At 33.1% G+C, this 15,268-nt stretch overlaps 1 protein-coding gene across 2 annotated transcripts in view; it reads left to right on the top strand.

Moving 5' to 3' along the window:
• COG6 (component of oligomeric golgi complex 6) overlaps positions 1 to 15,268 on the top strand; it is a 58,240-nt gene that overhangs the window by 12,862 nt on the left and 30,110 nt on the right. For both annotated transcript variants that reach the window (XM_045567214.1, XM_045567213.1), the window contains exons 8-12: positions 1,419 to 1,512; positions 6,539 to 6,667; positions 6,747 to 6,838; positions 8,367 to 8,431; positions 12,485 to 12,576. In XM_045567214.1, the coding sequence (XP_045423170.1) occupies positions 1,419 to 1,512; positions 6,539 to 6,667; positions 6,747 to 6,838; positions 8,367 to 8,431; positions 12,485 to 12,576 (472 nt within the window). The remainder of the gene's footprint in view (positions 1 to 1,418; positions 1,513 to 6,538; positions 6,668 to 6,746; positions 6,839 to 8,366; positions 8,432 to 12,484; positions 12,577 to 15,268) is intronic.

Genomic DNA, 15,268 nt, shown 5'->3' with positions numbered 1-15,268 from the left:
TTAGATCTCTCTTGTTATTTACATGACTGTAAAATAATAAATGGTAAATTAATTTTCTCCTGTTGCTGTAACAAATTACCACAAACTCAATGGCTTAAACTAACACATATTTACTGTCTTATGTTCTGTAGGACAGAAATCAGACATGTTTATTTGCATGCTAAAATCAAAGTGTTTAAAGTGGCTGCATTCATTTCTGTAGGCTCTAAGGGATGATCTGTTTCATTGCTCATTCAGTTTGTTGGGCAGAATTCAGTTCCTTGCATTTGTAGGATTGAGGTCTGCATTTCCTTGCTGGCTCAGTGAGGGTTTTCCCATTTTCTAGAGGCTGCCTGCATTCTTTGGTTTGTGGCCCCTTCCTCTGTCTTCAAAGCCAACAGTGGTGGGTCAAGTCAGTATCTCACTTTGAATCTCTCCTGCCTCTTCTTCTGTTGTGTATCTCTGACTAACTCTTCTGCCAGCCTCTTCCATTTTAAGGCCTGTGTGATTACCTTGGACTCACTGGAGTAATCTGAAAAAAATCTCCCCATTTTAAAGTCTATCACATTAATTTCATCCACAAAGTCTCTTTTGCCAAGTAAGGTAACATATTCACAGGTTCCAGGCATGAGGGTGTGGACATCTTTGGAGGGCCATTATTTTCCCTACCACAAATGCTTTATTTGGTTTAGTTTTGTTTTAAAATATTTCAATAAACTGTTTGCAAAATAGCCTCTTAAAACCAGAGAATATAGTTAAAACAAGCAACAGTGACTCTGAAGTCATTTTAAGATATCTCCAAGTCTACACATGGATATGTTTTTCTTTAGTTAGTGCATGCTACATGATGTACTGCTGGTATGAAGTCCTTGTATACCAAAAGGATGGGAGTTTCTGAACAAGTTCTAAATTTGTTGAGCATAGTAGGCATTTGTAAGCATTTTATGGATAAAATTAGAATAGTAAAATAAAGAAAATGTTGGGTGTAGAGATTTTTAAGAGTTTAAAATCCAAACTACTTCAAAATTATATTAATAATTTTATTACCATATATCAGTTATTCACATTAACATTTTTAACAAATTGCTTAAAGATTGCTCCTGAGGGAAGGAACTGATGATGTGTTTTTAGTACTCCTCCCCGCTTCCCTTGTAGCGCCATGTGTATGGCGATAATTCAGTAAATATTTGTTCATTGATTGGTTTCTTCGAATTGTAGGTTTTTGTAATAATATGTGTGGACATTTAAAGTTATAGAACTGCTTAAACTTAAATTTTTTGTTTGACAGCAAAAATTAGTTTTTGATTGACATATTCTCTAGGTTTTTCTAAGCGTTTTTTTCCTAGGATGTATGCTATAGAATTTAGGCTCCTGATATACAATGAACATGATAAAGACGTAATTTTAATTTAATAAAAGTTATGTTAATTATTTTTCAGGTGAATGCAGAACATTGACACAAGAATCATGTGATATATCTCCAGTATTAACTCAGGCAATGGAAGCCCTGCAGGATAGACCTGTCTTATATAAGTTGGTGACTTCCTGCTTTTTTTAATATTTACCTTTTCTTTTTTTTTAAACTCCAATGATAACGAGAAGTGACTTTCTTCTAATTAAAAAAGAAACTCTACTTTTCCTTTGATAATCTCCATTAACGTTCAGTATTATCAAATTCACATATAATAGCTTGAGTAATATTTATAATAATTTCAGTGATCTTTTCATCTCAGCGTGTATGGGTATCATTGGCGTATCAGCTTATTTGAGTATTACATGCTATAGAATGCAATATGGAGAGAAAAATCAAGGTGTCCCCGCATCTAGACTACCTCTTATTTATGTGGAGGTTAAGTGGTTTTCCCTAGTCTGTCATCTCATTAACTCCCTTGGAATAGTAAGTTACTAAAACTCCTGTATCAACCATGCCTGGAGAGAAGGAAGTCATATGGGTACTGAGAGAAACAATTATCCAGAGAGGAAAAAAAGAATATTTAATGTCAGTGTTTTATTAATAGAATTCAAGTAAAGAGAGAGTTCAGCTCTTTGATCCTGTAAGTTATGCCAACTAAGAGTTATGTGGTAATGCTTTAGGTAACAATTCTATGCATTTACAACTTGTTGATATATTTTTTATTTTTGTATTTTAATTTTATTCTTTTGTTTCTCATAAAAAGTAAATCCTTTTTTTTTTTTTTTAAGTAGTATGAGAATTAAGCTTTAGGTAGACCAAGGGGTTGATGATAATTCAGGAAACAGAAAACTGAGGTACTTTACCAAGGTATTGAATCCTGCTCTGAATCATCTCTTTTACATATCACTTACACTATTTTTAGAGGATTTCCTGTTACCTTCTGATTGGAATATTATTTATCCTATAGTAAGTTTATATAACATAAATTCTGGGACAACTTTGTACAGTAATAACTCTCAAGTGCTGCTTACTTACTGAGTACCATGTGTTAAGCACCATTCTAAGTACTAAAGACACAACATCAGTAAAATATTGCCCTCAAATTGCTCTGTTTTATACCAGTATAGCCAAAATTAAACAAATGCATTTTGATCAGATGTATTAATTATATTGTCTAAGGTCATGTCCCAGGTGCCATGTGGACCAAGTATTCTCGGGTAGGGGAAAGAGATGAACATCAGGGAAAGTTTCCTAAGGAAGCAGGTATAAAGTGAGTTCTGATGGCTCAATAGGCATTTTCTTAGAAGAAAAGGTAGGACACAACATTTCAGGTTGAGGGAGCAGCAGGTGCACAGTTGTGAATTGAGAGTGAAGCTTTGGGAATTCATTGCAAAAGCTTGCACTGGCTCTTGAATTAGTAGCAAAGGCCAGATCATAGTAGCCCTGAGTGTTGTGCATATGCATGTGATAAGCTAATGTTCACTGTTGATCAACAGCTTAGCAATTTATTTCTGTTTTGAAATTTCTTTCCCAACTTTTTCACTTTAAGATATTGGCATTGATTATGAATCTTTTATTACTTTCAACATTTTTGATGTTTGATTTTAATTAGGTGTTACATTGTCTGCAGATTAATATTTGTTCACAAGGTTAATCTTTTAAAAGAGATTTGTATGTTTTGGACACCTGAAAAGGACAACTTACTTCTACCACGCAAATAAATTTTTACTAAGTTACAATTCTTGATCAACACTTGGAAAGCACCAATGTTGAATTAATGGTTTATAAGGTGGCCTCTTGAGTCAGATTTATTTGACAAGGCCTTAAACCTTTATAAGCTTTAGTTTTCTTGGTTGTACAATGGTAATAATAGTGTCTATTTTACAGAATTGTTGTGAAGGTTAAGTTTGTTCACATAGGGTGCTTAGTATAATGCTTGGCACATCACTAAATTTTAGGTATTATTTTGATTTTGAGAGGAAGTGACTAGAAAGCTCTCAGCTAAAGAGGGGTGTATTTAAGGCCTACCTGGAAACCAGGGAAAAAGCTTGAAAGACCGAGAATGGAGCCATAATAGAGAAGCAAAGGCACATGCCGGGGAACAGGGCAATAATGGCAATGTGAGAAATTTTAAGAGGTATTTGGAAGTTGAACGAGGCAGTAAGTTTTTAAGGCCAAATGATTGAGATAAGATAAATGCTAAAAAAGAAAAAATTGGCTTTGCCTTAAGTAATCAAATATTTTTTCAAAGTGATAGTTTCCTTAAATTTAGGAAAAACTTAATAATGTAGCATGTTAACCACCAGATGGCACTGTATGAACTTTATAAGTAATGTATTAATATAAAAGCTTCACTATTCATGATTGTGTCTCAAATGTGTAGTAGCATGTGTAAGAAAAATGTCAATTATTGAAGGCCCTGGGGAAAGTTGCCATACTCAGTGTTTTTTTAGGTAGGATAGAACTAGAATGTTAATGCATTATTTACTTTTAGTAAATCAAGTATAGAAACTTCTTTAAAAAATGATTTATTATAAATGAAGTGAAAAAAATTTAATGATTCCTTTGGTAAACCTTCAGAATATGTTATTTAAGAGTGTAGTAATAGGCATATTGCTGATTTTTCATTATTTATATATTTGTTGTATTCTAAAGAGGAGCTTCTAGACTATTCTATCTTTTAACTTGATTTTTGATCAGAATTTTTCTTCTTTTAATTTACTTTTTGGCCAGAATTTTTCCCTTTTTTAACTATAACTAAACATGATTTAAAAAATGGAGCTTTTAACTCCATTTTTTAAATGGAATTAACTCTTTTAACTAGAGACATTTTAGAATATTTACATAATTTGAACATTTACCTTTATAAAAATACATTTTAGATTTTTGATCATTGTTGCAGGAGAGTTTGATTTTGGTCAAAGACATTTTCTTCCGTCTCTGGGAAGGATGTTTCATGTCTACAGATACCATTGCACGTTCATTGTGGCTTATGCTGTTTCTGCTTTCAATTTTATTTGTTCTATAGGAGGATTAATATTAATGTTTATTGATATTTCATATTATTGAACAGATTAAATTCCAGTATTTGCCAGGCTTGATAATTCACACACACACACACACACACACACACACACACACTTAAAATACCAGTAAATTAACTTTTTTTTGTTGTAATGGTAGTACCAGTGAACAGTCCTAGAAACAAATCATGTTGTTTATTTTTACTATGGTTAGTAGGGTCTTGGCAGTGAGGATTAGTTTTATATATTTAAAAAGTTAAACATTTGTGAATTTTGTGCTGCCTTAAGTAGTCATCTGGTAACAAGCTCATTATTTCTTAGAATCCAGGAATCATTTAAAAGAAGGGCTTCTTCATGCTAAATGGATTTATAATTTAAAAGCATGAGAGGGAAAAATAGAAGTGAGCATTTTGGTTCTAATTTGCTTTAAAAATAGAAAGTAAATGCAAGGCAGTTATGCAATTTAGCGAAACTTAGGTTGATATTGCACTTTCCCTTTCCTATACTAGGGTGTCACTGCAGGGAACTTCAAAACATTTCTTTTTAACTGAAAACAAACACAAAGAACCACAGTCTGGTTAATAGTAAACAGTCCTCAAAAAAGGTTCAGATTCTTAAAAATTTTTAGCATTTCACCACATCTCCAGACTTGCCCTTTTATCTGGAAATAATTCCTCTTTCAGTTTTCTTGTATTTAACAAAATATGGATTTTTCATTCAGTCAGCACATGAAAGAAAGCAGTATAGCCTAAGAAATGGATTCTTTTGGAAATTTTTGGGAAGTTTTGATGATTTTTGTCTATGTATAGGTTAATGAAACTTTAAGATTTAGTCCGGCAGAATATTGTTTAGGGATTTAAAAGTTAATGGGTCTAGAATCTGCTGACATTGGGCTGCTAAAAAATATTTTGTTTTCCTGTATACGTTTAAAATAGAGTGAACTTTCAACTGATGATGGGTCTAAGGAATGAGGGTGATAATGGGAAACAAGGGCTGAGCCTAGTCAAAGAAATGGGCACTGTTGGCAACTCCAGGCCATCTTCATAAATTGCATCTCAAATTGTCCTATCCCCCAGTTCAGAGCTTTTCTTTCCTACCAATTCCTTCACCTTGTTATAGAAAGCCTTTTTCCCTCTTTTCAATTACAATGGGTGACTTCTAAATATATATATTTTTTAAAAAGGTATTTGCTGTGTATGCATGATTGGTCAGTCAGTTTAAGGAACATTTAAATGTCTAATATTGAGGTCAAAATAAGCTTTAAAAAATGGATAGCAATTTTGGGGGCAAATTTTGGTAGTAAATTGTGATAATATGTGTAGAGGATAATTTTTTTTTTTTTTTTTTTGAGACAGAGTCTCACTCTGTTGCCCGGGGTAGAGTGCCGTGGCATCAGCCTAGCTCACAGCAACCTCGAACTCCCGGCTCAAGCAATCCTTCTGCCTCAGCCTCCCAAGTAGCTGGGACTACAGTTATGCACCACCATGCCTGGCTAATTTTTTCTATATATATTTTTAGTTATCCAGATAATTTCTTTCTATTTTTAGTAGAGACGGGGTCTCGCTCTTGCTCAGACTGGTCTCGAACTCCTGACCTTGAGCGATCCTCTTGCCTCAGCTTCCCAGAGTGCTAGGATTACAGGCGTGATCCACCGCACCCGGCTGAGGATAATTTTTTAATATGGAAGAAAAGTCTTAATTTTTGGATTGCAGAGTTCTAATTAAATAACTAGCTTCTGAGTAGTAGATATTATGGCTTCATGTAAAACAGTAGAGCATCATGCTTTGGACTGCAAATATACTGAAACTTGAAGAGTTAGGGATTCCCACTTTGGCTTGATTTTCTTTTACTAAATTTATTGCTCTCTCCCTTATTGCTGCTGCTTTTTTAGTCCCAAATCCTAGCATTCTTTCTTGGAAGGAGTAAAAAATGTACCTTTAGATTGAATTTTCAATATGCTAAAGTTATCTCATAAATCTTTTTTTTCTTGTTTAAAAGCAGTATTGTTTGAAGGAGTGCCTAAAGGAGCTGTGTCTTGCTTTTCTTAAAAATTGCATGAATAGTCTGCTATAACCATTAGAAAAAAATGCCAACTGCTTTCCCTGTAACCTGTTTCTTCTAGGTATACCTTAGATGAATTTGGAACAGCCAGAAGAAGTACAGTTGTTCGTGGATTTATTGATGCTCTTACAAGAGGGGGCCCAGGAGGTACACCTCGACCTATTGAAATGCACTCTCACGACCCTTTGAGGTATAATAATCAGATAACGGTAGACAAGGTTCGATGTTTTTTTCCAAGGGAATATTTACTAATATTTAGTTTCCATTAGGTATGTGGGAGATATGTTGGCTTGGCTCCATCAAGCTACTGCTTCTGAAAAGGAACACCTTGAAGCTCTCTTGAAGCATGTAACTACACAAGGTAGGTGCACCGATCATTACTGCTAATACCTAATTATAGAAAATAGCATAAGCTTCTCTGTTTCTATTCTTGTTGCCATCTTCTTCACAGCGATAAATAAACACTTCTCACCTAGATGGTACAGTGTGTCCTAATTACTCTTTCTCTCTCTAGATTCTCCCTTATTTTGCTAATAGACCTTCTCCTCCCTCACTTTCATCCGACTCAGCTGTTCAGTTTTATAGTGGACACTTATAACCTTTCATATCAAGCCTAGACTCCTCTACTTCACTTTTAAAACGTTTCTGGAGTGTCTAGCATACATTATCTCAGATCTTTGCCCTGATACTTTAAAGGTAAAAGGTGGTGTTATCTTCATTTTATCTGTGAGTAAACAGACTGAGTGACTTTCTGAAGGTCATTCCTTAAGCTACTAATTCTTTCATTTCTACTACCCAGCTTTTTTCATTCTCATGGGACTGTTTTTTAAAATAATTACCGTATGTACTAAGTGTACTTTAAATTTTTATATTGATTTCAAGGAAAAAAATGACTATATTTGAGAGTTGTTGATGTCTTGTTTATAAAATTCCAAATCTTAGTTGTGGTTACCTAAAACATTGGAGTTTGAGGGCTTAGTGTGTGATTAAAAGATGTTCTATTTTTGATAGGAAATAAAGAGACATATTGTGACCTGGTAGCACTTGACTATTTTGCTTAGCTCAGCCACACATCACCGTGGTTCATCACATGGCCTGCAGTGTACCGGTTGGTGGTAATACTTAACCTCGTAGCTTTCGACTCTTCAGTATTGAGATTCGACTCAGCGTATATGTTAGATTGGCACAAAGTCTGCATTTTTTTAAAGTTTTTTTCTGTTATTATTCGAATTACCCAGCTTAAAAGAATGTATTTCTTTAAAGATGTTTTAGAAAAGTATATATGAGAGGCAGTATTAATTATTAAGAGGTGGGAAGAAAATAGATTGGAGTTAGATGAAATAGGTTATTCTTTCTGCAGGAATGACTTAAATCTTCTGACCCTCAGTTTGTCCATCTGTGAGAATGAAGGTGGGTATGAGCAGTAAATGTCAAGTACTTAGTAAAGTACTTGATAAATAGTCGGTATTTAGAAAATACCGGTTTTTCCATTAAATTGCGAGATGTGTTTTGCATCTTTTTGCCCTCAGCCTTTGTGCTCACCAGCACTGTCTGAAATAAGGTATTTGTATTAATAAAACAAATGCTAATACATCTTCACATCACTTTCTTTAATTGATAAATTTCATAGTCTTTTTCTCCTGTCTCATACATTTAGTCTTTTCCACAAAGAAGTAATGTTCGTTTTATTAACTCAACAGTCAAATGAATTAACAAGAATTTCTAGATACACATTAGCTATTAAAGATATGAAACTTAATAAAATATTATTATGGTTATTTTAAATGTTATTAGTGCTGTTATTAATATGTATCATTGTTATTAGCTTTTTGAACTTATATGAAGCAAAGTATAATAAAAATTTTTAATTATATAGTAATTAATTTTAGGTGTTGAAGAAAGTATCCAAGAAGTTGTTGGGCATATTACCGAGGGTGTGTGCAGGCCTCTAAAGGTAAAATGTTTTGTTTTTCTATGTGTTATATGGTATCTGGTTAAATTATTGCCTTATTTTTATGAATTTAAAGAAACCAATACCAACTTGAACTCAAGCTGTAATTTTGGCAAATTAACATATTAATATAGACTAACTAAATACATTTAAGAATAATCATTGCCAATTTTCTCTGTAAGAAAATTGGAAATAAATTCTTTGTTTGCACATATTGACTTATTTTTTACAGGTTGTATTTCCTGTGGAAATTTATGTTAATCAATCAAAGAAAAGTCCGTTAAATTGAAACAGCTGATCTGTGAGCTCTTAACAGAGACTTACTAAGAACATATTCTATTTACTTTGTTGCTTCAAGCACAGTAAATTTTTTTGCTTATCATAGCAATAAATAATAATCTAAGGATAACATAATATTATGCATTGGTATTATTAACACTGCTAGTAGTACAAGGAAGTAGAATTTGTAGTCAAACTTGAGTTAGAATTCCTACTTTGCCATTTAATTGTGTTCACTTTTTCTAGTTGCTTAACTCTTTTGCACCTTAATTTGCTCACATTGAACATGTATATAAAAATACCTACCATCCAGGGTTGTTGTGAGAATTAAATCAGATAAAATTTTTGTCAGTTACTAAGCCTGCAACAAATGCTCTTTTCTTTTATTAATATTTATGGAATACTTGGCAATTATGAGTTTACTTTTCTTGCTGATTGACTTCAATTTAGTATATAGAAATTGAAATCCAGAAGTTTTATTATTTATTCTTATTAAGAAGTAAATTGTAAAACTAATTTTCTTTTATTTTTGAGATTTTCTTTGGTATGTTGTCTCAGGCAAGGAGATCTCAGATGACATACCCTGTGACAATTGGTTCTATTTATAAACTTAATAATTACTGTAACTTGATTACGTTAAGGTCTAATTATGTATTCAGTGAATAATAGCAAAGTATTTTGAAATGATTTTGTTTCTCCCAAATGAAATATTTACTTGCCATAGTTTGATTTTCAGACATTCATAGCTCATATAAAAGTTACTTACTTTGTATCCTGTAAGTTATTGGAAAGGTAAAAAAAGAACAGGGAGAATAAAAGTAAGATTTGTTTTTCTACACTCTTCATACCTTTTTATAACTCCATATAGTTAAATGAAACTCCTAGTCACTTTGATAAGTAAATTGTGCTTCATCTGCCTTACCTTTTCCCTCTCATTACTTATGGTATTATGTTTCTTATTACAGCTTTTCTTTTCTTTTTTAAAAGTGCTTGTATAAAGTATCATAATTCTAGAATCTGAGGGTTGGAAAGGAACCTTAAAATTTCCTGTCCTGGTCTGAGTAAGAAATGTTATTATGTTAAAAATGTTTAACACATTAACTGCCATGTGAGTTGTATTTAACTCAGGCTGGTTTTGAGCCTGTGGCCTCATGAAGCACATGTAACTCACACGTCTCTTCACCTTAGGAGCCGCATGAACTATTTTTCAAGTTGCATGCAACTGGCACACAGAAAACAATAAAAAATAACAAACTTTTCATTAAATGAGAAAAGATCATTTTGTTTTCAAAGTTTTTATTCTATTTTCTTAATAAAACACTGTGGCCCCAAGGAAAAAAATTTTTTTCTAGCGTGGCTGGTAGTCAATGTGTTAAACTAACCACCCACTGCTTATATAAAGAAATTATATACTGAAGTCTGTTTTTGTTTTAAAATATACTTAGAAATTTTCATTCCATCTTCCCTAAATGTATATGCCCAGGAAGATGTATATAACAATAGTAAGGTGTTATTGTGATCCCCTGACAAATTTTAATGTAAGATACCAAAGGTAAAAAAGGAACTAGTAAGCAAGCATCTTTTTGTTATAAAATGAGGAAAATTCTCTTTAGTTTCTGAAGTAACAAAAACTTTAAATCTTTTTATGTGACAGTAATATTCATTGCATACTTTAGGGAATATTTAGCAAATATTCACAGTAGCTATACATTAAATTAGCTTGATAGCTATATAAAATCCAGCAACTCTTACACCTTCCCTTCGCTTATATACTGAGGGACAGGGTTATACTATGTTAAGAATTTTCTTTCTGTATGTAGTGTTTTGTTTTGCAATTATAATTCTGAATGTTATTCTTAGTGATCTATGTGTTTTTACATTAATATGGAATTTCTTCTTAATTGATAAGCAGCTAAACTTTTCATAATGGTGTATAATAGTATTTGTTTTGGCTACTTTTCTGTCACTCAGTCATTTTTCTTTTTCTGAAGTGTCATCACCATGATAATTTCCAGTCAGTTGCTGCTGCCACCACTTCTTTAGTCTCTGTTGCCCTTTTTTCTTTTTAATTTTTGCTTCTTTTGTCTCCTGTTGTTTTTCCTATGATTGCTGGCTTTTGCTGAAAATGGTTGTCATCTTATATAGCCCTCAAAAGACAGAGTGTTTCTTTCTCTGTGGCAGGCAAAGCAATCTTGGTGTATCATTTGTGAATCTCCTGATTTTGTGGCTTTCTCTGTTGTATTCTGTATTGTAGCTGAAAGGATGCCACTTTCCCTCAAAACCTTTGTGTATGTGTGGAGAGGGATGGGAGTTGGTTTTGTTTTTATCCTTCTTCTGCCCTCCATTCCCTCTTTTCTTTTCCTTTCCTTCTTTCCCTCCTTTCTTCTTTCTTAAGGGGGTTAGAACGAAGAGTATTTTCTTGATGCCTCAAAATTCTCGTAGACACGTTGCCAGATAGCGGAGATGGTGTTATAAATCTGCTAGGGAAGAGCTGTCTGTCTACAATTAGCATCTTTTATATTTTGCTCTAATAATTATATTAAAATTCATAAAGTATCACATTTATTGATATATAATTTAAATTACTGTTGAGGTCTTGGTCTAAAAATAAATTGTCATATGAAAATTACGATTTTTAAATTCAGATGCCATTCAGAGTCTGTGGTATTGTGGTAGTTAGCCTATTGTGTTGTGCCAAAAGATAAATCAGTTTCATAAACATATTAATGTCAATGTAAGTTAATTTGTATAATATAAGAAGTTTTTGTATGCTGATATACATACATTTATAAAATCTCATTTTAGCAAATCACATTTGTTGGCGTTATGACATATGCCAAAATCTAAGTACAGAGAAAGTTCAACTTCCAAAAGCATTTATTAAACATCTGTTGTGTGTGTACTGTTCTACCAGATGATGCAGAGATGTAAAAGAAGCAGAAAATACAATGTCTATAATGTATTTGTGCTTAGAAAAACATTAGTTAGGAAAGCAAGAACATGCTTAATACAATGTAAGCAGTAGCTTAAAGGCAGACATAATACAATTTGTGTTATATAAGTAAGCATATATCAGTGTCCTTTAGATTGTATTCATTACTGAGGGTATATAATGTAAGAAAGATCAGTGAGGGATTAAATTTAATTAGAAAAGGTTTGTGTTGGGTAATCTTGAGGCAGATCAAGTTAATCTTGAACTGTTAATAGATCTGATTTTTCCCTGGTAGTCTAATATTCATAATTAGGCAAATGTGTTGGTGCTAATTTAAGACTTGTCTGCTTTCCTATTCTTTGATTAATAGACAAATAGAAACTTTGGTATTAATATACCAATAGAAACTTGGTATTAATATATCAGTTTAAAGACAAGAATTCTTTCATTTTTTCTGAATATTTGGCAATATGTTTTCATCGATAATGTGCTTTTAGGGATGTAGCAGTTGCTTTTGTGATTTAATATTGAAGGAAATGATATTATATAGTGGTGATAAACCTCAAAATGATATTATTGTATTGATATTTCTGATAATAAGTGCCTTGAGCTAAATGCTACGAATAATGGATCATATTTTTGTAGAGTATATCTGTGTTTAAGTGTTTGTTACTTCACCGACCCCTTTGACTTTATTCTCAGAAATTCTTCACTTAGAAGGCCTTTTGTGATCTCTGCAATAATAAAATTGTATCATTAATTTTTATGTTGTTTATACCACGTCATTAATGAATAAAAGTTATACTTTTAAGAAATGCTTAATTTCTTCTTGCATGTTTTAATAGGTTCGAATTGAACAAGTAATAGTTGCTGAACCTGGAGCAGTTTTATTATATAAAATTTCTAATCTCCTCAAATTTTACCACCATACAATCAGGTAAGTGGAATGGTGAAATGTGCTTGTTAAATCCATTGTGATATTCTTTTTCAGTTAAAGAGAAGTGTAAGATATTTTTGGTTTGTTTTCACTGTGTATGCTAAATAAACACTACATAGAGACTAAGTATAACTAGTAGACCCTCTACACTGTGTGAATCATTATATGCATGTTACACATGCTATACCTTAAGTCTTCCTGCATTAGTAAAAGAGATCTATGGCAACTACGTGTTATATTCACAATAGGGCATAATGAGTGAAATATCCTATTCTGGATGTAAATAACTTAAATTCTTCTTTAACATTTAGTTTACTGTAAGTGATAAAATAGAACCATAGCTTTACCTTCTTTATATAAAAGTAGTTTATCAGATTAGGAACCTCACTTGTCTTATCTAAAATGTGATCTTTGACTACAAAATTTGCATTCATTTTTGCTTTGCATATAGCTGTTAGTGGTACACACTTGAGCTGTATTATAACCATCACTGTAAGACTATGTTATATGTATAGTTCTGTTAAAACAATGTCCTTCCAAGCGATATTTTTGATAGTTTCCATATTTTCCATTTAAAAATTATTTTAAAATTACTTGTTATCCAGCATGCTGGTATCAAGAACAGAAGTCCAGCTGTTAAAGTCCAGATCCAGGATAGGTTCAGGAATTGCTAATTCACAGAGCACCAAAAAAGAGTGTGGTAAGGTTATCACCTACCCCTTAGTGACTGAGAGTAGCCACCCAAAACTCACAGCTAAGAAAATGGGTTTCACATCTTATTGGTAGATTTTCAAACAAAACTAAGAAACCATAGGCTACGAAACTGATCAGAGATAGATTTGGATTAGTCCCCTAACATTTTAGATATAAACTTATTATTCCTCATGACTTAAAAGCAATAAATTAGTTTCAATTGTGATGTTATAGTCTTCCTAAAATAAGATAATGATACATACTTAGAAAATACAAGGGCGGCTGAAAGCAGCTAGATGTAGCAAATGCTGTGATATAAAAACATGCTAGTAAAGTAATTTTCTAAATTGTTTAGTAATGTCCATGATGATAATGTTCATGATCTTTAAATTTATTATTAAAGATACTAATAACTCAGTTTCTAATGCTGGAAACAGTAGAAATATAGAAAATGATAGAAATAAAATAATTTGGATTCTGAAGATAATAGGTTTTTTAGGCTCTGAGAATTATAACTTTAATGTCTTTGAAGATGATAATATTAAGCATGACAGTTAAAATCTTTTGATACATTTTTTACATGTACTTTTTCTACTTTTTCATGCATTTCTGCATTTAGTCAATTAAAAAGTTGAGTATATCCCTGTTACTCTTCTAGGTGCTAAAGAAACAGCAATGAACAAAACAGAGCTTAAACTTACATTCCAATAGAGGAGACAATTAAGCAAGTATCAAATAATAATTTTAGATAGTGAAGGGACTAAAGAGAAAGGAAATAGTCTAGGGAGTGGCCATGTGTTGAGTAGGGATATGTGTGATTATGTTTGAAGGTCTTTCGGTAGAGGTGACACTTGAACAGAGACCTGAATAACATGAAGGAGTTGGGCATGAAAGGATCTTGGAGAAGGGTGTCCTAGGCAGAGATATACTCTGGTCCCGAAGCTACGAAAAGCTTGCGTTTTGGAGAACCAGAAGGAAGACCTGTGGTTGTAGGGTAGTGCGTTCAAAGGAGTAGAGGGAGATGAAATCAGAAAAGTAGAGATGATGAGTTAGACTAGGGTGATAGTCTTGCAGGTGATGAAGAATAGTTGATTCTGGAGATAATTTGTGTTATAGCCAATAGAACATAAAAATGGACTAAATGGAGTGAGATGTGAGGAGTCAAGGATGAATTTTTGGCTTTTGGTTTTAACAGCTGGGTGAATGGTATTGTTTGCTGAGATGGAGAATGCTGGCGAGGAACACATTGGTGGGGCTGGTGGGTGGTGAAGAGTTCAATTCTGTTTTGGCTATGTCAGACTTGATGTATCTGTGAACATACAGAAGGATATTTTGAGTGAGCAGATAATACGGAGAGGAATCAGAGCTACAACTATGTATTTGGTAGTTTTCAGCATATAAGTGATATTCAAAACAATGGGAGTACGTAAGATCACTGAAGGAGTAAGTGTAGATAAAGAATAGGACCTAGGACTGAGTTCTGGGGAACTCCAATATTTAGAGGTCAAGACAAGGAAAAAGAGTCAACGACAAAACTGGGAAGGAATAGCCAGTGAAATTGGGGGAAAAAACAAGAACCATGCAAGATCTCAGAAAATGTACCTCCTATAGATTAAAATTCCTCCCACCCCCACCAAAAAAAAGGGAATGGAATTCAGGAAACAGGAAATTGAGCAACTTGGATTACATATCCTTTCCTGTAAAACTTTTCTCCCTGGAGTTAATAATTGCTTGTTTTTGTACTTGCTTACTTTCTTATGCCCTTATCACTATTTCAGATCCAGGCCATTAAGTGCATTGTCTCACCATATAGCCAAACACCTCAAGTAATTTTCTCTCTCCAGCCCCCTTCTGATATTTTTCTCAAAGCCTTCATTTTCCTCCAATCTAGATGGGTTGCTCTCCAGGCCTACTGTGTGCTGTGGGGCTGTCACACGGGAGTTCTTCTCTTTACCAGCCTGCCCATTCCCTTGTTTTAGATGTCCCTGATTCTTTGGTC

The sequence above is a fragment of the Lemur catta genome, chromosome 13 (assembly GCF_020740605.2).
Source record: "Lemur catta isolate mLemCat1 chromosome 13, mLemCat1.pri, whole genome shotgun sequence".
NCBI lineage: Eukaryota > Metazoa > Chordata > Mammalia > Primates > Lemuridae > Lemur > Lemur catta.
This window is presented reverse-complemented; position numbering and strand designations above follow the sequence as displayed.